The sequence below is a fragment of the Orcinus orca genome, chromosome 15 (genome assembly GCF_937001465.1).
Source record: "Orcinus orca chromosome 15, mOrcOrc1.1, whole genome shotgun sequence".
Classification (NCBI taxonomy): Eukaryota; Metazoa; Chordata; class Mammalia; order Artiodactyla; family Delphinidae; genus Orcinus; species Orcinus orca.
The window spans coordinates 63582699-63603933 of record NC_064573.1 but is presented as its reverse complement, the minus strand read 5'-3'; the positions used below and the strand labels follow the sequence as shown (position 1 = coordinate 63603933).

The 21235-nt window shown below is 56.0% G+C and overlaps 1 protein-coding gene across 7 annotated transcripts in view; it reads right to left on the bottom strand.

Moving 5' to 3' along the window:
- Positions 1 to 5626: 5626 nt before the first annotated feature.
- Positions 5627 to 21235, bottom strand: part of PI4KA (phosphatidylinositol 4-kinase alpha) — a 95408-nt gene continuing 79799 nt past the window's right edge. Inside the window, exons 33-56 of one of the 7 annotated variants that reach the window (XM_049697571.1) lie at positions 21004 to 21162; positions 20591 to 20742; positions 19300 to 19407; positions 19003 to 19166; positions 17977 to 18096; positions 17804 to 17883; positions 17522 to 17715; positions 16563 to 16653; positions 16087 to 16254; positions 15830 to 15883; positions 14167 to 14287; positions 12827 to 12910; positions 12547 to 12676; positions 11674 to 11744; positions 10521 to 10593; positions 10372 to 10442; positions 9671 to 9780; positions 9149 to 9253; positions 8859 to 9059; positions 8477 to 8597; positions 8143 to 8302; positions 7444 to 7533; positions 6902 to 6985; positions 5627 to 6004 (exon numbers count right to left, since the gene is read on the bottom strand). In XM_049697571.1, the coding sequence (XP_049553528.1) occupies positions 5953 to 6004; positions 6902 to 6985; positions 7444 to 7533; positions 8143 to 8302; positions 8477 to 8597; positions 8859 to 9059; positions 9149 to 9253; positions 9671 to 9780; positions 10372 to 10442; positions 10521 to 10593; positions 11674 to 11744; positions 12547 to 12676; positions 12827 to 12910; positions 14167 to 14287; positions 15830 to 15883; positions 16087 to 16254; positions 16563 to 16653; positions 17522 to 17715; positions 17804 to 17883; positions 17977 to 18096; positions 19003 to 19166; positions 19300 to 19407; positions 20591 to 20742; positions 21004 to 21162 (2763 nt within the window). In that variant the 3' untranslated portion in view covers positions 5627 to 5952. Of the gene's footprint in view, positions 6005 to 6901; positions 6986 to 7443; positions 7534 to 8142; positions 8339 to 8476; positions 8598 to 8858; positions 9060 to 9148; positions 9313 to 9670; positions 9781 to 10371; positions 10443 to 10520; positions 10594 to 11673; positions 11745 to 12546; positions 12677 to 12826; positions 12911 to 14166; positions 14288 to 15829; positions 15884 to 16086; positions 16255 to 16562; positions 16654 to 17521; positions 17716 to 17803; positions 17884 to 17976; positions 18097 to 19002; positions 19167 to 19299; positions 19408 to 20590; positions 20743 to 21003; positions 21163 to 21235 lie in introns of those variants that run through there. The other 6 variants (XM_049697572.1, XM_049697574.1, XM_033439618.2 and 3 more) reach the window with 6 other exon arrangements.

The following is a 21235-nucleotide window of genomic DNA, read 5'->3' as shown; positions in this document are numbered from 1 at the left end:
TTTAATTTTTCTCAGCATTTTGTTTTTTTTAGTGTAAATGTCTTTCATGTCTTTCCATTTATTCTGAGGGATTTTATGTTTGGGGTGCTATTATACATGGTATAGGATTTTTTAGTTTTAATTTCCAACTGTTTATTGCTGGCATATAGAAATACAATGACTTTTGTGTATGGACCTTGTAAACTGTGGTATTGCTGAACTACTCCCTTGTTAGTGCTTTGAAACTCTTCCGTAGCTTCCTCAGGATTTTATAAACAATCTTATTGTCTGTGAGGCAGGACTGTTTCTCTTTTTCCTTCCAAACTGTCTACCGCTGGCCACACACTCGGTACAAAGCTGATTAGAAGTGGTGAGGAGTGCCCTGATCTTGCTCTGGATCTTATATTTCATCATGACTATGTTAACCATGTTTTTCTTAGAGATCTTTATCAGATTGAGGAACTGTTCTCCTATTTCTAGTTTGCTGATTTTTTTTTTTTTTTTGGCCATGCAGCACAGCTTGAGGAATCTTAGTTCCCCGACCAGGGATCAAACCCATGGCACAACAGTGAAAGCACCGAGTCCTAACCACTGGACGGTCAGGGAATTCCCAAGTTTGCTGATTTTTTATTACGAATGGGTGTTGAATATTGTGCAGTGCTTTTTCTGCACCTATTGATCATATGGTTTTCCTTCTTTAGTCTGTTAATGTGAATGACCCTGATTGCGTCTTAAGCCAACCTTGCCTTCCTGGGGTAAGGCCCACTTGGTCATGATGGTCCTTTTTTACACATTGTGTTCAATTTGCTAATATTTAGTTAAACTAAAAAAATTTACTTAAAGATTTTTGTGCCTGTGTTCATGAGAGGGATGTTGCCCTGTCTTCTGATTTTCTTGGAAGGTCCTTGTCTTTTTTTTTTTTTTTAATTAATTAATCTATTTGGCTGCATTGGGTCTTAGTTGCGGTACACAGGATCTTTCATTATGGAGTGTGGGCTCCTCACTGCAGCATTTGGGCTCTAGAGCGCGTGGGCTTAGTTGCCCTGCGGCATGTGGGATCTTAGTTCCCCCACCAGGGATTGAACCCACGTCCCCTGCGTTGGAAGGCAGATTCTCAACCACTGGACCACCAGGGAGGTCCCAGAAGGTACTTTTTAATATCAGGGCTGTGCTACCCTCATAAAAAAATGAATAGGGAAGTGTTTGTTCCTCTCTTTTCTGAAGGATAGTGTGTAACACTGGCATTATTGCTTCCTTACATATTGAGACCCATCTTGGCTTTATGATGAAAAAAATTACACCTCAATAATTTTAACACAGAAAAACGTATGAGTCATCAGTGTATGTAGCTCAGTGAATTTCCATAGAATAAGAAACAATGTTACCAGCATCTGATTCTCCCCCTGCCTTCCTAGTGGCTCCCTCTTTCAAAACGAACTTGTGTCCTGACTTCTAACACCATCAAATAATGGTGCCTGTTCTGGAACCTCAGATGGAGTCATTCAGCAAGTACCTTTTGCTCAGCAGCATCCACACTGCCTGCTGCAGTTGTTCATTTATTTCCATTATTGCCCTGTATTCTTCTGCATGAATAACCACAATGATTTCTCTCTTGTCCAAGAACATTTTGGTCATTTACAGGTTTTGTTTGTTAGGAGTAGCGACCTCAGGACACTATTTCCTGCCCAGATTTCATAAGTCTGTTGGGTATGTGTGTAGGCAAGGAACTGCTGGCTTGAGCTGCTCAGCCTTGCTGGATGCTTCACACCCAGCAGCAGCAACTGAGAGTTCCAGGTGCTCCACATGCCCCAATGCTTGACATTATGTATCATTTTATGTTTCAGACAGGCAGGGGGGTGAGTGGGTATCACATTGTGGTTTTAATTTGCAATGACGACTAATGAAGTTGAACACCTCTTACTATGTTTATTGGCTGTTTGGACAATGTCTTTTGTGAAATGCCTGTTCAGGTTTTTTGCCCATTTTTCTATTCAATTGTGTCTTACTGATTTTTTAGTAGTTCTTTATATATTCTGGCTGTAAGTTCTTTGAACAGATATAGGTAATTGCAAATATATTCCCAGGTTTGTGGCATGTATTTTCATAGAGTCCAATTTAATTTTTTCCCCTTTAAAATTAGTGTTTCGGTTCTGCTTAAGAAATCTGTGTGTTCTGAGGTCATCAAGACACACTTCTGTATTTTCTTCTAAAAGCCTTTAAAGTTTACCTTTAACGTACATCTTTCCAGTCCACCTGGAATTAATTTCTATGTCTGATGTGAGGTAGGCAGTCGAGGTTGAGTTATTTTCTATACTGCTATCCAGTTAATGCACCATTATTGCAAAGACCATCTTTCCCTGACTGCTCTGCAGTGTCTGCATGTATGTGGGTATACGTCCCTGGACTTCATCTCTTCCACTGTTCACTTGTCTTTCCTTGAACCAGGAAGCCACAGTGTCTTAACTTCCATGGCTTAAGTATAATTAAAGTTAAAGATTTTTGTGCCTGTGTTCATGAGAGGGATGCCGCTCCGCGGCATGTGGGATCTTCCCAGACCGGGGCACAAACCCGTGTCCCCTGCATCGGCAGGAGGACTCTCAACCACTGCCACCAGGGAAGCCCAAGGATAATTCTTGATATCTAGCTTGTGGGTCTTCAAGATCCAAATAGCTATATTTTGACCTTTGCATTCCCATATAGATTTTAGACTTGCCAATTTCCACTACAGAACTTTCTGGGATTTCGATTGGCATTTGCAGTGAAACTACAGATCAATTTGGGGAGAAACAAACATCTGTATAATATTGAGTTTTCCAACCCATGGATATTTGTTTAGATCTTCTTTCTTTCAACATTTGTAGTTTTCAGTGTTTCTTATGAATAGGTCATTAGATTTTTTTCTTGGTATTTGTTTAGGGTGCAATTGTAAATGGTAGTGTTTTCATTTTTGTTGTTGTAAGATATATGTACACACATACACACACACACACACATAATTGACTTTTGTATATTAACCTGTATCCTGAACCTTGACTATATTCAGATTATTTTGGATTTTTATGTACACAAAGGCCATCTCTGAGTTTTATTTCTCCTTTCCAGATTCTTACACTGTTTCCTTTTGTGGCCTGACTAGACTGGCGAGGGCCCCCAGTGCCAAGAGCTGAACAGAGGTGGTGAAACACAGTATTGACTAAGGGGACAGCTGTCAGTATATCACCTTTAAGCATTTCAGAGTTTTTCGCAGACACTCACATCAGGGAGTGATGTTTTGGGTACACCCCGTCCTGAGTGTGGACCAAGCTTCCCCAGAAACTCCTCGAAGGTATCAGGCTCTTGGGTTGGTCTTTTGTCTCCTGTGTCATCGAAAGAGGAACTTGACTGTTTTAAGATTTTAAATTTCATTTTGTTTTCTGTCTCCAAAGAAATCTATTTGCTTGTCAGCTTGTGGATTTAGACTTTTCTACCCAGTACTGTAAATAGCATTTCTAACTTTTCAAGATGTATAATTTGCCATATTGCCGGAGTCTTGGACGTGCCATTCAATTGACTTTCATTTTAAAGCCCGTTTGACAGGCTTTCTTTCCAAGTATTGTGGTTTCAAATCAGTTCTACTGTGTTCGCGTGTGTTTCTACATTTTATAGTGTGTTTGTCCTGCACTTCCTATGCTCCCCCCTCTTCCTGGTCTTCTGTTTGATCTTTCTGGAAGTCACACCCGATATTCTGGTTTCCTTTCTACTTGAACGGGCTCACCTCTACCCACCTCCCCAAACCCGACCTTAAAGCATTTAACTCGGATCATCCCCTTGGCTCTTACGTGTATTTTGTCTGGTGTTTCAGCTCCACTCTTTCAATATCTAAGTATTTAGCGTTCTTCCAGATATCTTATTGATTCCTAACAATTCCGTGGGATCAGCCTGACGTGGTGAACAGGTACGGATGGGGTGCTGCTGCTGACGGACTGCATTTCATTAATTAATTTTTGCTGTGTTGGGTCTTCGTTTCCGTGCGAGGGCTTTCTCTAGTTGTGGCAAGTGGAGGCTACTCTTCATCGCGGTGCGCGGGCCTCTCACTATTGCAGCCTCTCTTGTTGTGTAGCACAGGCTCCAGACGCGCAGGCTCAGTAGTTGTGGCTCACGGGCCTAGTTGCTCCGCGGCATGTGGGATCCTCCCAGACCAGGGCTCGAACCCGTGTCCCCTGCATTAGCAGGCAGATTCTCAACCACTGCGCCACCAGGGAAGCCCCGGACTGCATTTCATAATCGCCATCAGGGCTACATGTGTGATGGCATCCTGTGTTCTATCACTTGTGCAGAGAAGGATGTTGAAATCTCCAACTCTACTAGTTTATTTCTCCCCTGAATTCTGTCAAATTTTGCTTCGGAAACACACGTACACACAATGATGGTGAATCTATTTCCTCTACTTCTGCGTCAGGTCCATGACTATAAAGTGCACTGCTTGTCATCAGCATATAATTGGGTCTCATGTTTATCCATGTTTATAATTCCTGCCTCCTGACTGGAGTGCTTAGTTGTCCATACCTAACAGAATTAATGATGCAGTGGGACTGTCGTCTGCTATTGCGAAACTTTTTGTCCCATCTTTTCTTTTTCCTTTCCTGCCTTCTTTTGGATTAATTTAATATTTTAAAAAGTTTTTTTAACTTACATATTGGCTGCTTCTTTATATTTATTTATATTGTGCTTCCTGCAGCTGGGTGTTTTTCACCAACTCTGGAATCCTGTTGTGGGTGACTGGAGCGTCTCATTCAACTCTCCTTTTCTTTATGCCTCATTTTTGGTAATTTCATTGTTCTGCCTTTCATTGATTGGTTGTCTCTTCACCTGTATCTTACCTTTTTTTTAAAAATTACTTTTTAAAATTAATTATTTTTGGCTGTGTTGGGTCTTCGATGCTGTGTGCGAGCTTTCTCTAGTTGTGGCGAGCAGGGGCTACTCTGTTGCAGTGCGCAGGCTTGGCATTGCAGTGGCTTCTCTTGTTGTGAAGCACGGGCTCTAGGCGCACGGGCTTCTGTACTTGTGGCACGTGGGCTCAGCTGCTGTGGCTTGCGGGCTCTAGAGCACAGGCTCAGCAGTTGTGGCACACGGGCTTAGTTGCTCCACGGCATGTGGGATCTTCCCAGACCAGGGCTTGAACCCATGTCCCCTGCATTGGCAGGCAGATTCTTAACCGCTGAGACACCAGGGAAGTCCTTACCTGCTTTTTAACCAATCTTTTGTGTGACTTATTTCTAGATATTTTGTCATCGTTTTTTTAGTTTTGGGTCTTTGGAGGGTCACGTGGGTGGGGATGGACACTGCGGGGAGGTTGGTGCATGAGGACGGTGGTGTCCTGGAGTAGAGGACCTGAAGGTGGTCGAGAGGGACACCGGGAAGGACCGGAGCAGAGGCAGGATGCAGAGCAACGCCTACGGAGGAGAGATGAGAATGGGGCGGCCGGGTGGCCTCTGCGGGAGCCCTGAGAGCCATCAGGGAAAATACAGTGCTATTTTTGGTACATCTGTGCTGTGGTGAGTCGTCTTTGTGAAGCTCACAGCCGGGGCACCGGGGATGGCCCCTCTTGGCTGCGAGGCTCCTGGGCGGGCGCCCCCCACCCCTAGCTGAATGTGCACTTAGTACTGGATTGGTTCCAACGCAGTTTTTTTGTTTTTATTTTGTTCACGTTGGTTGAATCTTAGGTTGAATATAATTTTTCCATTTTTTATACACAAGAAAATACTTCATGTACCTCTGAGAACAAGACAGGTAGGGAATGTGTCCAGTGTAAGCACAGCTCACACCTGCGCAAAGACTGGCTCTGATTGTCATTCCAGCCACACGGGCCATGTAGGCGACACCTCGGGAGGCAGCGGGTTGCCGGGCTCTGCAGGGGCATCTCGGCCCATCTGTCCGCCGGATGAGGTGGCAGGCCGTGCGCAGCAGCAAGCAGTGATTGCGGCACTCTGCCCCTCAGTAGGGGATGTCGTTCTGATAGTACTGGATCATGTCATAGGTCCGGCTCCTGGGAGCAGAGAGCAGAGGGGATTGTGAGGGGCCTGTGCTGGTCTGGGGACCTGACCCCCTGAGCCACCCTGCTACACCCCTGGAGGTCGAGTGCCCGATCGCAGACTTTTTGTCTGCCCACCAGCCCCTCTCTCCCTGGGACGCTTGCTCCCTCACCCATGGCCACAGCCTCCCTGTTATGCCCCGTCTCCTCCTTGCTCATGGGCCCCAAAGTGGGCTCAAGAGGATGCCCTTCCTCAGCCAGACGCCTGCCCGCAGTCCTGGGGCCCGGGATGTGGCCTGGGGGTGCGTCTGTAGGAGTTGACTCCCAGCCTTGGGGCCTCGCATGTGGCTGGAAGGGGTCTGTGCACTCCCCCTCCGCCCCGCCTCACATCACCATCAGGAGAGCCTGCCTCATGCTGCCCTCCAAACCCCTCCTGCTGCCCTGAGCCACCCCACTTCTCTGCTCCCCAGTCAGCAAAACCAAGTGGCGCTCCTGTGCCACTGGACCTCGGCGGGTCCACCGGAGCCAGTTCTCTGTCCCGAGGGTGTGGACCTGGGGCCTCTGCACCTCCTGGGGCCTGGACTCCCCTCGCTCACCCTGTTGTTGAGCCTATAAACCTCAAGGCCACCTTCGACTGTCACAGCCCCTGGGAGCCTGTTCCCAGGCCTGTCACTGAGGCCTGGACCCACCACTTCTAGTGGCCCCAGTTCCCCCACCAGGCCCCTCCTGTCACGGCCCCCACAGCAGCTGAAGGGGTTGAAGCCTCTCAGAACTCACTTCCTGCCCCGCTGGGCTGGGCGTCTCGGGGCAGTGCATCCTGTCACCTGGCCCAGGTGGGGGCCTGCACAGGTGCCCACTGAACACTGGGTAGGTGACACGGGTGCATGGGTGGGGCAGGACAGGGTGACTTGCCTGTTGCTGAGGAAGCAGCTCTGAATGACCTTTAGAATAAAATTTGCGGCCTCTCGCTCTGTCATGTTGGGGCTGAACCTGTGCCTGGTGGGGGGAAGGGCCGTGTCAGGGCTGCTGCCCCCAGGGCTCCAGGCTGCCCTCCCTGCAGGGACGTGGTCTGGCCGGTGGGCTGCACTTAGTGGCCTGGCCTCCTGTGGGGACACGGTTCCCAGCTGGCCTGGAGGGCTTGGGCCCCTTCCTAGAACCTCCTGGGCCCAGCGGCCTGCAGCCAGGGTAGGACTGGCAGGGGGCTGAGCCACTGCAGCCCCGGGGCTTGGCGCAGACACACCCTTGAGGGACGAAGGGCTGCAGGGTACATCCTCCGCCTAAGTCAAGGCACCTCACACACGGAAGGTCTGGGGACAGCTCCTCACCCAGGACCCCGTCTGTCTGGGCGTCCAAGGGGGAGCACTTGGCCTCGATAACAGTCCCCATTACCAGCAGTCGAAGGGCTCCCATCTCAGGGGACAGCCGCCCCCAAGTGGCCTGCCTGCCGGACCTACTTCAAGAGCTTGATTGTCTGGCCGCGGAAGCAGGGAAGGCCCGTGTCCAGCATGAGAGTGACCAGAGAGACGACGGCGTCCATGTAGGGCCTGGGGAGAGGCAGGGAAGGAGGTGGACAGAGGCCAGCCTGGGTGGGGGCCCTGCCTGTGGTCAACATGCAGCCCCTGCCCAGGGCCTGCCCTCGGCCCCTGCCATGGTTCTGTGCCTGGCTAAGGAAGGGATCCTCCCTTCTTGAAGGGAACTGCGTACGCGCCATGCAGGCTTCAGCAGACTCGGGTTGGAGTCCAGGTGTCCCCACACTGCTCTGTGGCGTCAGCCACATGACACTTGGAAGCCAGGACCTGAGTCCCCGGCACGCAGCCTGGGGGTGCAGGGGCTCAGGCTAGGGAGGAAGGGCAGGTGGGGTGCTCAGAGGGGCTCCAAGGCGTCGGCAGGCGAGGCCAAGCCTGGGAGATGCAGAATGTGGCGGGTCACTGATGCCTGGAGCAAGATGCTGCTGGCACAGGTGGCAGAGACGTGACAGGAAGGCAAGGCCTCAGGGGGCCTCCCGTGCATCCCCCTGCCCCAACCCCAGTTCTGTGTCCACCAAAGGCCTGAGATGACCCGAGGAGAACTTTGAGGAGTGGGCGGGGCTTGCTGGATGAACGGGCCCAGTATGGAAGCCCCTCCCTGCCCCCCACCCCACCCGCGGGGCTCACCGCACGGCCAGGTAGCCGCGGACACACATCTCCATGAACCACTTGAAGGGGGTGGCCTCCATCTTGCCCCCCATGATCATCACCATCTCGTCCGTCAGCTTGATGTCTGGTTCCCAGCCGAGGTTGCCACCCGGGGAGCTTTCAAACATGAAGCCAAAGTCTGCAATATCCCAAAGAGCCATCGTGCTGGGATCAGCTGCAGGGCAAAGCTGGGTGTATGCCCTGTAGCCGCTGTTTCCTGGGGACACTGGGGAGCAGCGGCTGGAAAGGAAGCCCAGCTCCCCAACCCCCAGAGCCCCTGCCCCGGTGCCCCCGCGGCAGGATGCCCACCCACCGATGTGGATGATGTGGCCCTTCTTGTCCAGCATGATGTTGCCGTTGTGCCGGTCCTTGATCTGCAGCAGGAACAGCAGGAGGCTGTAGGCAGCCATGCTGCGGATGAAGTTATAGCGTGCCTGTGCAGAGACAGCATGCTCAGGGTGCCCTGGAGCTGTGCCCTCTTGGGCCTGTGGGCACCCTGGAACCCCTGGGCCTGCACCTAGATCAGCAAGCCAGACCTTGGTACTCGGAGTGACAAGTGGGTGCATCTGAGGTGCAGGGCTGTGGCCCCTTCCCCCCTTCAACTCCTGTCAGCTTTCTCCTGGGGAGCCCCTCTCGAGGCATGCCTTTCATCCCAAGGAAGGTTACAGATGCCCTGGTTTTACCCCCAGACATACGAGGACTTGGAAAACAGGGTGCTGACCAATGCAGGAGCTGGGGCTGGCGGGCAGTGGGGCCGCGCTGCTGCCCACCTGCTGGAAGGCCAGCGTGGACTCATCCCCGTACTGGCGTGTGAAATAGTCGTACATGCCAAAGTCGGTCTGGCGGCCCAGCTGGTCCCGAGAGGTACAGTCAGGGATGCACTCGATCACCCCGCACTAGGGAGGAAAGGCCGAGGCTCAGGCTGCGGGCACACCACAGGGCGAAGGACAGGGGCAGCGCCCAAGCAACTGCTTGGGAAACTTACACCAGGGGCGGTGGCCACCACCCGGTACGGAAAGACGAAGAGATCCAGGCCAACCAGCTGGAAAATGTTTTTGAAGAGGTCGATGATCTGCAGGGCCAGCATGTCCTGGGAACCAGGAGAGACTCAGGGTCGTAGTGGGCTGCTGGCTCCAGGTGCCTGCGGCCCTGCCCAGTGAGGGGGAGGGGGAGGAGGGAGGGAGGCCCCGGTGAGCCTCACTGCCCACTGCTCCCTGGGCAGACTGCGAGGATGCACTGCCTGGCGGTGGGTGTGAGTAAGGGGCACCCATTCCCCCGGGGCAGTTCTCCCTGAGCAGCCAGGGTGTACAGCGGGAGGGGGGCCACTGGAGAGGCCTCCGGGTTTAGCAGAAAGCCCTGATGTACTCCAAGGCAACAGAACCAAATGGGGAACCAAGGATTCCTATTTCTGTGTGATGCTGAGAAGTGTGCCTGGAGCCTTGGAGAGAGGCGGGCCTGCCCCAGCCCCGCACACCTCCGGCCCTGCCCTGCCTGCCCAGCCCACTACCTGACGGCAGTCGTCTCCCACTTTGAAGATGGCTGCTTGCCAGGAGATTTTCTGGCCATCGGCCTCCTGCGTGCTGCCCTCATCCTCGGAGTCTGAGCAGCACCGCAGACCTGCACAGGGAGAGGGTGCCTGTCAGTGGCGGGCAGAGAGGCCCTCTGAGGATGCTGGGGGCGAGCCCTGATCATGTGCCTGAAGCAACACAGAACCTTAGGGATCATCTCTGCAAAACCCTAAAGAGGCCAACGAGGCCCAGCAGACACCAGGGGTCAGTGGGTGGGGCCACGGGGCCAGGGTCTCTTCCTAAGAACAGCTGAGGAGCAAGGACCCAGGGCCACACCCTTGTGCTGCTGTGATCCCAACATTCATGCCCCCCCAGAACTGCAGAGTGTGATATATGTGGCAGCCACAGCTGAAGAACAACCATGCCCTGTCCCGGGAAGAGGCCGGAAGGATCCTTCACAGCACTTCAGGAGGGAGCAGGGCCCTGCTGACACCTCGGCCTCCAGACGGAGAGAATCGACTCCTGCTGTGGAGGCTGCCAGCCTGCGGTCACTCTCACGGCAGCCAAGCCGACCAGTCCTCCCTGGGGCCTCTGTCACTGCACACGTGCCTGCCACCCCCAGACAAGGGCCCAGACTGACTGGCCGGAGGCTGTCACCGTTCATGGGGACCCCAAACTACATCGGACGTGCCCCACTGACCTTCCTTCTCAAGTTCACTAACTCCGCATCGTTTCACCTTGAACTTAGCCAGATATGGGGCCTTTGCAGCGCTGGAAAACAAAACAGAATGGGGCGCAAGTGACAGGGAATGGGAGCCCGTGAGGGGGAGTTTGCGGGGGGTGCCTCACCTCTGCATGGGCGTCCCGGACTTGTAGTCGATGTCCAGCACGATGGCCTCGGGGTTGCTGGGCAGGTAGCAGCCTATGAGGGACAGAAGGGACATCCCAGGGCCCGACCAGGATGAGGCTTTCCCAGCAGACGGGGCTGTGCTGAGGCCTCAAGGGCCTTGCCTGCGGCACCGCCGACTCCTTGTTCCGAGGCCGGTAAGGCTGTCTTCCCTGACTCTGTGCTGTTTCCCTGGGCCCATCCTGACATTCCACATGGGGCAACCACCTCCCGCAGACGCTTCTCCAAGAGGACACCCTAAACCCTCAGCTTCTCAAGCCACTGGCCGCCAATGCCACAGGACACAGGAGCCCCAGCACCCACCCACCTGACACCCCCAGCTCGACCCTGTCAGCGCAGGTCGAGAGAAGACCCTTCCTGGTCAGGGACCACAGTTCCCCGAGCCCCCGGAGGTGGGGGTGCTTGAGGCGGGGTCCTGGTGGGAGGGACTGGGCCCCTGGGGAGCATGCAGGCCCCCACCTCATCCACCCTCCTTCCCTCGCCAGCCCAGCCTCCCTCAAACGGCCCGAGCTCCACTCTGCTCTAGAGCCCAGCTGGCTCCCCAGTGCCTCGGGGACACGACCCAGCAGCATGGTGTCCTCTGGGAGGCTGAGTGTTCTCTGGGGCGGGGCTGGGCAGGGCTCAGCACAGTCAGGAGAGGCCCACCCAGGGCCCTGCACTGGTGCCCACCACTGAGGCGGGCAGTGGGCAAGTGTGCAAGGCCAGGGTTTTGAAGAACGAATGTGTAAGACTTAAGAACGGAGAGCTGTGCGGTGACGTCTGGGTTCCCATCTTGTCTTGAAAAGACACGGATCTGACCACGTGGCAAGAGCACCAAGGAGGGGGGCATGGGCCCCCTCATCCCACAAGCCCTAGCACACCTGGGACACCCCCGCTCCTCCCTAAGCCCACTGTGTGGCCTGCGTTACTTCTGTTACACTGGAGCTCAGGAAACTTCTAGAACCACAGCTGCCAAGGACAGGGCCTCGGCCTTCAGAAAACAGCTGTAGCTAGGAGAACCAAGAGTGACCACTGGCAGAGGCAGGTTCTGGAGAGGGGTGCCGGGCACCCAGGGTCCCCCAGACCCCTGTCCCACTGGCCTCGAGCACTGCTCACCAGGCTGCACCTTCACTTCAGACAGAGCCGACAGACAAGCCCTCTTCCTCTCGTCACCTTTAGGGTAGGGCCTGGAGAACAAGACACAGACGCTGGTGTCTGTGGCTTCGGGGCACAGACAGGCCCTCCTGTCCGAGGGCCCTAGCCCTGCACTCTGCCACCTGGGGCAGGGGAAGGGGGTGTGCAATGCTGTGGGGGTCAGGCTGCGGGCTACGTGGTTTACTGGCAGTGTGGCCTCGGGCAGACCCTCAGACCTCTGCGCCCCACGACAAGGCGAGTGAAATGGAATCATGCCTCTCACGTGGCAGAGGCCCAGGGAGTCCACCCTGACCCTCCATCTCTGCAGCCACGTTGCCGCTCTGCTTAGAACTGGTCAGGAGAGGACCATGGGACACATGGCCCGCAGTGATGGGGTAGCGGGGGAGCCTGAGCACTGGGGACAGTGTGGCGACTAGGCGCCTGGAGGAACAGCACTAGGGCTCCCCTGCTGCCTCTCCAGGCGCTCGGCCAGCATCCGCAACCCCGGGGCCCCATCCTGCACAAATGGGTGGCCAAGACGTCCAAGGTTGGCGTCTGCTCCACGTGAATGAGGGCCCAGGAGGTGAATCAAGAAAGGACCTCGGGGCTGCAAAGGAGTCTGGTTTCCCTAACACCACGGGGACCATCAGAACCTGGAGAGCAGATGTCCTCAGGCTTGGGCAAGACCCAAAGTGAACCTGAGATGTTGTTTTCTGTGCATCTGCTATGCCCACGGGGGCCCTGGATGGTGGAAGCAAACTCCCCGTCTGGCTGTTCCTTAGCGGGGGACGTCAGGAGTCTACAAAGCTCCTTGGGCAGCTCCCGCAAGTGGGGCCTGGAGAAGATGCCACTTACTTGATGATGGCTGACACGTTAGTGATTTTGTTGAAGAAGTCGAATTCACGCTGGTAGAAGTCCTTGGCCGGGCCAGACAAGGAGCTTGTGATCTCTTCCACCAGCTGTTCCAGGAGGTCGCCAATGTCAGCTGCAGAGAAACCGAGGGTGAGCCTGCAGTCCCAGGGACCCTCTCTCCAGACGCCACCCAGAGGAGGTCTGCCCTCCTCAGGGTGCTGATGCCCGTGAGGCTGTGGCGAGTGGAGGGCCCCAGGATCACGGATGCTCACGGGGGCCGCACCTGAAGCGTGTGGTGGTCTCAGGGGAGTACCTGCATCTGACTGTCCCCTCTTCCAGGGACCGTCATTTTTACTTGAAGGAGTGACTAAGAGATAAGGTAAAGTCACTCAGACGTAGACTTATGGCAGATATTTTCTTGAAAATCAAAATGAATCTGCCATTTAAGGAAAACAACTACAAAACTTTGTTAAACTTGACAAAAAAGCCTGACAGTTTCCCAGCACTCAGAAACGTTTCTGTCCTGTGAGGCAGCTGGGGCTCCACACACAGGATCTTTAAATACTGTGTCACGAAATGCGTCAGCACTGGAGACCCTGCCCTGCACGTTGGGTGTGACCACAGCGGGTGTTACAGGTCCTGCGAGGGGCGAGTGCAGGGCAAGCAGGGGCTGGATGAACAGAGAGCGAGGCTCATAACACGGTTCAGACTCCTCACTGCACTGAACCCCTGAGAAACCGTCCCGCCAAGCTTGGTAGCATTGGCGGGGAGCACCCATGGGGGCCTGAACACAAGACACTCCTCCGTTTCCAACTATGGGTCAGCAAGGCCCAATCTCCTGCAGCCACTTCAGCCCAAACAGCATATTCTGACATGAAATGCAGAGGCAGAGTGAGGGGCTCTCGCACCGCACTGATGACCTCATCTCCCACAGGCACTAAAGGGGCCTGTAAACGTGTTAAACAATGCTACTCTTCTCGCTCACTTCTTTAAAAGTTATGTTTATGTGAGATGGGTCTCTATTTTTTTATTTTTTTTTATTTTTAATTTTGGCTGCTTTGGGGCTTTGTTGCCGCACGCAGGCTTTCTCTGGTTGCGACGAGCGGGGGCTACTCTTCGTTGCGGTGCGCGGGCTTCTCACTGCGGTGGCTTCTCTTGTTGCGGAGTATGGGCTCTAGGCGCGCGGGCTTCAGTAGTTGTGGCACACTGGCTCAGTAGTTGTGGCTCGCGGGCTCTAGAGCACAGGCTCAGTAGTTGTGGCGCATGGGCTTAGTTGCTCCGCGGCATGTGGGATCTTCCCAGACCAGGGCTCAAACCCTTGTCCCCTGCATTGGCAGGCAGATTCTTAACCACTGCGCCACCAGGGAAGCCCTCTATTTTTAATTTCTAATGTTGGTGAGCATGGATGGCCCAAGGCCACATAAACCCAAGCTCTTTGAGGGTCTGTAGTTTTCAAGCGTGTGAGGGTCCTGAGATGACCTGGGTTGGGAAGCGCTGCCCGTGGAGCTGCAGATGGAGCCACAGGGTCTTGGGGGCCAGGCAGGGGTCAGAGGTGGGAGTGGAGGAATGATGACCCTGGGCAGGTAGTGAGGACGGGGTGGGGTCCGAGGGACAGGCACTCACGGTCTTTCTGGTGCCCCTCTTCATCCACATAGATGTTCGTCTTCATGTTCCAGATGAATTGGTGTGCCAGGAGCTGGGACTTGGATGCCGCCCACAGAATATACTCCCGCACATAGCCCATCTGTAGGAAAGCAAGGTCAGCCCAGGCTGGCCACACTCCACCAAGAGAGGCCACTCTCACCCAAGCAGCAATGACTCCACACTTGGCAGACCCAGAAAGAAGCGTGGTCGAGCGGTGCCGGCTGTGAGCACCTCTCCTGCGTGGCGGAGTTGAGCCCGAGTCCAGCTGGCTGGCCAGCCGCCGGGGTCTTTGTCTATGCAGGCATGCACCAGCTTTTGTCTCCTCTGTTCCCTCCTCTGGACTCTAAGCCCTGGACTCTAACCAGCTTCTGCTGTCGTCAAGCATGACGCGTGGGCAGGCGGGTTTCAAATGCGCCCCTGTGGACTGCTGTCTAGAAGACGCTGCCCAGTGACAGACGGGTCCCAGAAAACCCTGCGTCACTCCCAGCTCAGGCTGAATTCCCATGTTCTAGGTTACAAAGGCAGCTGGCCTTTCTGGAAGACTCCTGGGGTGCAGCCTCTCCCTCCCCACAGTCATTTGCGGCCCATCTGGTAAAGTATTCCTTGGACAGATGTCCTCAACTTGGGTGGGTGGGCTTCCCAAACAGGTCAAACTTCAAATAACCCAATTCTAACCCAGCAACTAGATCGAAAGATGAACCATGAATGTGCAACCTCCAGTGCAGGGTCTCCACGCTTGGCCAGGGCATGGGGTGTTCTGGGGCCCTGTGGGCCCAGGGCAGGGGGGTGTATGGGCAGGAGCAGGAGGGGTAGACGCTGCTGCCCTCAGACGCAGGCTTGGGTGTGGCACTGTGATGAAGCGCGCGTGGTGAGGGCTCCGGGCTGTGGTCACCCCGTGGGTGTTTTCTGGCCAGGCCCTTTGCCAGGCCCCTTGCCAGGCCCCTATGTGCATGTACACTGTTAAGGCTGAATTATCCACCCCCACCCCCCATTCATATGTTGAAGTCCCCCCCCCCCCCACAGAATGTGACTGTATTTGGATATAGGCCTTTAAAGAACTGATGAAGTTACATGAGATCAGTAGGGGGCCCTGATCCGATCTGACTTGTATCCTTATAAGAAGAGATTAGGACACAGACAAATGGACAGCCATGTGGGGATACAGGGAGAAGCCGCCGTCTACACGGCAAGGAGAGGGCCTTGGGCAAACCAGCCCTGCTGACACCTGGATCTCAGATGTCCAGCCTCCAGACTGTGTGGAACGAGCTCCCTGTAGTTTAAGCCCTGAGTCTGTGTACTTTGCCAGGGTGGCCTGAGCTCACTAATACACATGCTGTCTCCTCCAACCCCTTGGCCACTCCCCCCAGGAGACGGGGAGCTGGATTTGGGAGCTAGGGGACCTGCTGAGACCCCCATCCAGCAGGTACGGGTCCCAGGCCAGGTCACCCACCCTGAAGAAGCAGCCGGCAATGTTTCCAGAACCTGTTCACCCAGCACAGCAGGACTGGGCCTCGGGTGCTGGATGACCACATGGGGGTGAGAGACCTCGGGCCCAGGTCCCAGCTCAGTGGCCCTGCTCCTGGGCTCCATCCCGCTGCCCGCCCGGCCCTCCAGGCTGGTCGTCCTGTGCTGCATGCCTTACCTTGTCATACCTGAGGGCCTGCACAATCTGGGGGATGTAGAACAGGATCGCATCCTGTGTGGTGGGGGAGGAGCAGTCATGACTCAGGAAGGGGTGAGAGCACCAGGCAGGACAGGGGTCCCAGGGCCCCACCCCACCTGGACTGGCCCTGCTGTCACTCCACCCCCAGGACACGTCCTCACCCTCAATCAGGCCTGCCCTCTGTCCCGCCGTGGGGCTGGGCAGCCCCCCGAGGTCGACCCAGCAGATGGGCTCACCGGCGGGAAGGACCGTAGGACTTTGACCCCGTACTGCGCCGTGAGTGGGTGTGGCGGGTACATGCTGGAGAAGTAGGACAGGCCTGTGGGTGGGTCTGCGGGTGCCCAGCACAGCACATGGCTGAGCTCGGGGGCATCGGCGTCGATGGTGTGCCAGGTGACCAGGAACTGGGGAGGAAGAAGGGAGTCATAGGGATGGCCCCAAGGAGTGAAAACTGCAAGGCATTTATAACAGCTTCTGACACATTATATACAACAGCACAACTTCAACCAGGGTGAAATACACTCAACGTTTTTCTACTGTAAACACAGTAAATGTTTCATCCAAAGAGTAGATAACACAAAAGATCAGAAAAATCGTGGTACTACTGAGGTCAGTGGGTTTTGGTTGTGTTCCTCGCCTCCAGGCATCCCTGGAGGCAGTTTTGTTTCTGTGCACTTAGGACCAAGCCTTGGCACGCTACCCGCCATGCTACCTTGATGGCTTCGGGGATGTCACTAACGGCTCCTGGGTCCAAGCGAACCAGACGGGTCACCTCATTGCCGATAGCTTCTGTGTTTTTGAACCTGCAGGCAAAGAGGGTGTGGGTGGCAGACATTGAAGACGGGGGCTGGGGGAGCCCTGGACTAAGTGATGTGGACCAACACCCAGTGACATCTGAGCACTGTGGCTACTGACATGGTGTTTACTGTGACCGGCTGTGACCCAAGGGCAGAACTCCTTGGAGCAGGAATGATCCTTCCAAGGACACCTCCCTTGGCCTGGCCCCCAAAGCACCCATCCACGTTGTGGCACCCGTGGGCCAGAAGGCACGCTAGCAGGTGGGAGGGTGGGTGCAAAGTGTTCAGGTGTGACCGCCCAAGGCTAAGGCAGGCAGCTGCTGCCTAAATACCGTCAGGCTGCGATCCTGTCCTGAGGAGGACTTAGGACCCAAAGAAGGAAGCAGTAAGTATGCACCATGGGCTCCGGGGAAGAAAGGCCCACCCTGCACGCAGGCACATGGAGTCTACTGGGATTCAGCACAGGGGGCCTGGGAAGCCCCTCTCAGCACCTACCAGCCTGAGTCCTGTCCCTGTTAAGAGCTGCCTCAGGACAGCTCACAGGACACTCGGTTGCCAGCCGCCCCTCTGAGTAGCCTGCTGCCTGAAGATGCCACCCAGGAACCAACCCAGACCCCCCAGGCCTACCTCCCAGAGTAACCACAGGTGTTTCCTTTCCTCATCAAACAAGGTGAGGCCCTGGGGTGCCCTGATGTTATCTCCTCGGGCTCCGGGGTGCTGGGCCCCTGGCAGGACAGACCCTACCACTGTACAGGACTGGGGAGCATCTAGGGCTACGATGGCTCTTCCCTTACAGTCCTTGGCTGTGACACGTGCCCTCCCCCCGCCAGGTGCCTTGTGCTGGACCTCCGGCATGGCCTCTCAGGCAGCCCACCTGGCTGGCAGTTGCACGGCCAGATGAGGAGAGATGTTCCAGGCGAGGTTCACATTGTCCTTCCACTGCTTCTCGCTCAGGCTGATGTACTTGGACCTCCAGTTGGCCACGCTGCTCTCTCCAGCCTGGTCCAGCTCTAGCTCTGGGGCTGACAGTGGGTTGTACCACGTGATGAGACGCTCGATCTCAGTGGCCTGGTGAGGGACACAGACACAGATGTGCCTCTGCATGGCCGCGCCCCTCCCCCACCCCAGCGCTGCAGGAATGGCGCACGGGCCTCACCAGCAGGGACAGCAGCAGCGTCCGGCGCTTCATGTAGTACTTGTGCAGCTGGGAGCCCCGGTTGGTCTTCTTGGACATGCCTGGGGATGGGGGTGGGGAGGGCACAGAGTGTCCCTTGGAGCTGCTCTATGACCCTGAGGACCCAAGGGACCCGGCAGCAAAGCCCCACCGACCTGACTTCTTGGAGATGGTGGACATGCCGCTAGACAGCGGGTAGGTGTTGATCCAGCCCTGTGTAGCCTGCTGGCGCGAGCCAACCGCTATGTCCAGATTGCTCCGGGTGTCCTGGTTATCTGTGGGCAGACACAGCATTCTAAAAAGAGGTGTCTGGACCTTCACCACAGACAAAGCAGCTGTGGGGGAGCAGGTGGGGGAGACGGCCGGTGACGGCTTCCCTGGACGAACCAGGCGTCTGCAATGTTCCTCATGAACCACTGCAGATGGAAGTTTTCTAAAGTGTGTTATGTTCCCCTGAGCCCAAAGCAAAGCAAATCGAGGAGCCGCCTTGATCAATTATGGCACTGACCTCCCAGTGTCCTCCTACATGGCAATGACTCGGGGACCCGTGGGGACAGATGGCAGGGCTGCCTGCCCTGCTCCGAGTGGAGCCAAGAGCTGCTTACAATCACTGTGCCTGCTTTTCCCTTTCGTGGCGGCCAGGCTGTCCATGTGGGTCTGCCTGCAGAGACACGCGCCTCCCCCAGCCTGGGCGCGTGACCAGCTACATGCTTCAGAGAAACAAGAGCAGGGCTTCCTCCTGTGGGGCGGCTGCTGGCTCCCACTTCAGCGCCTTTCCCTGACCCCGTCCACCCTCCATGCTCCAAGATGCAGCTCACACGTCACCTCTTCCAGAAAACTGCCCCTGGTCCCCAACTGCTGCAGGGCAAGTGCCTGGAATCAGGGGATGTTCCCACGACCCCCCATGTTGGAGTCACCTGCCGATAAGACTGGCCCCACCAGGTGACAATGGACCGTGCCCTATCCCTCCCAGCACATAGGCTGTAGTCCAATACAGACTGTCGGGCATGCAGGGGGCCCCTGAGAACGGCCCCGCGCTGGGAAGTTACACCAGGGGGTGTCTGCCTGTCTGCTTGGAGACCCTGCCCTCCTTCCTGCTCCCCAGCAGCGGCCAGAGAAGAGGTGACCGGGCAGGCATGGGCCTCTGGTGACCATGCAGCACAGCTGAGGCTGGGGCTCACCTGGGGGAACGAGCTGGCTGGCGGTCAGGTACTTCTTATCTGAGAACATGGCGGTCCAGAACTTAATCATTATGCTTATGTCCTCACGCAGCCTCTTCTCTCCCTGCGTAGGGAACTTTGGGGGACAACTGCAAACAGCCAGGGACGAGGGTGAGTGCCAGGGTCTAGGAGTCAGGAAGCGCGGCAAGGTGGGGCGCGCAGCCTCCTAATGAGAAGTCGGGCCACTAAGCCGGGGGTCGGCACCCAGCAGGCCGAGTGACCCAGGCCTGGGGGCTGGGGGTGGGGTGGGGGCAGCACCTGAAGTAGTCGAAGGCAGTGGAGTAGATCTTCTCGCGGAGCACGTTGCGGATGGTCGCATTGGGAAGCACGTCCGCGTGCAGGAGGGTCAGGCCGAGGGTCAGCAGCCTGCAAGAGGGCCCCGATCAGCGAGTGGCGCCTCCTGCAAACCTCTCCCTGAGCTCAGGGCCCACCTGCAGGCGGCAGAGCCCTCCCGCCAGGGCTGTGGATCGGGCAGGTGGTCACCTGTCTCGGATTACTGTACCCTGATGCCTTACGAAAGGATTTATAAACCTTCACTTTTGTTGGGGGGAAAACAACGTGTGTGTGACTCTGCCCCTCGGCCAGAAGCTTTGGTCCCACAAACTGCAAACCACTCCCTGAGGTACCATCACCTACGGGGACTACGAAGGTAGAACTCAGGTTCTAAGAACAATCTGCTTGGATTCTGCAAGATCAGGGCTGCCCTGCAGGCATCTGCAGACGCGCGGGTCAGGAATGGGCAGCCCTCCTGCTCGTCTCCATGGCCACTTCCCATGGCTGGGACGGTCCAGCATGGATCCTCTCCTACTAACCCATTCTCATTGCAATTTGTAAAAGTATAGGTCCACAACAGACTGAAAATTAGGGAAAAAGAAAACTAGCCCTTGGGTACTGGTTTGAGAAGCACGGCCCGAGGGCGTGCCCAGTGGGCTTCAGGAACATGAGTCAAGAGCTCAGGGAGGGGAACAGGTAGAGGGAGTGGTGCCCACCTGCAGGGGCCCCTCACCCTCCTTCCATCTGACCCCCCAGGTATCTGCAGGCCCAGTCAAGAGCCCTCCCCATGCCAGGCCAGGCCCTCCTGCTGTGTACACAGCGCCCCTGACCACCGCACCTGGTTTGAGGCCCACTGGGCCACATGCTGCCTATTGGGGTGTGTGCCCTCCCCCCGTGTTGCTGGTTTTGCACAGGGCTTGGTGTGCAATTGGCACAATCGGCCTCAGAGGGTAATGGGCCTGAGCTGTCACACCAGGCTCTGCCACACAGCTGGCCGTTTTTCCCTCTCCAGTGTGTCACCAGAATCCTTTTGCTGCTGCTCACCCCAGTGTTTGGCTGGCCGGGTCCCCACATGAAGCACCTCCTGCACACTTCCCTGCTGTGGACAGCACGCTGCCCCATGTCCTCAGCCCCGAGAGGGCATGGTGGCCTTGGCCATCATGTGCGGATGCCTTTCCCAGGGGCCCTGCATGTACTGGGGACTCGGTCAGTTTCTGGTGAACAAGTGACCAACCACAGGAAACCCGGGGGAGCAGGCCCTGAGGTGAGCTCTTACTTGAAGCGGGGCCCGATGGCCGCCACATGCCGGTTCATGCTCCCCGCAGTGCCCCCAATGCTCAGAGACATGGACCGCTGCAGTAGGCTGGAGAAGATCTCCACCTGGTCAGAGCTGCAGTACTTGGCAATCTCGAACCGCTGCACCAGGAACTGGACGGAAAGGGATACGCTGCTGGTGGGGCCATGTTGCTGGCAGGGCCAGGTGGCCGCCCACCCTCGAGCCACCACTGCCTGCCAAGGAGGGGCTCAGGCCCACAGGAGGGCAGGTGGGGTCTGCGGGGCAAAGGGACAAGACCAGCGGGGCGTGGGGAGCGAGATGGGCCAGCTACCCCCGAGGTGGGGCAGTCTTCAACCTGGAGTCCCGACCCCGGGGAAAAGTGGGTGGAGCACAGGGGAGACGGGGGCACGTACATCGATCCAGATGCAGTGAGGGGTCACCTCGGGGGCACAGGGTTTGGGCTGACTGGCTTCCGACGCAGCCAAGGGGTCTGCTTCCTTTATCTCCGCAGAAAACAGGCCGAACTTCTGCTCCACTGTCATCTGCCAGGCCCCCGCCATCTCCCGCATGAACTGCAAGAATGCAGGTGTTAGCCCCTCTGTGGGGCGCAGAAAAAGGCTTGCTGGTTTTTTTGGGTTTTTTTTG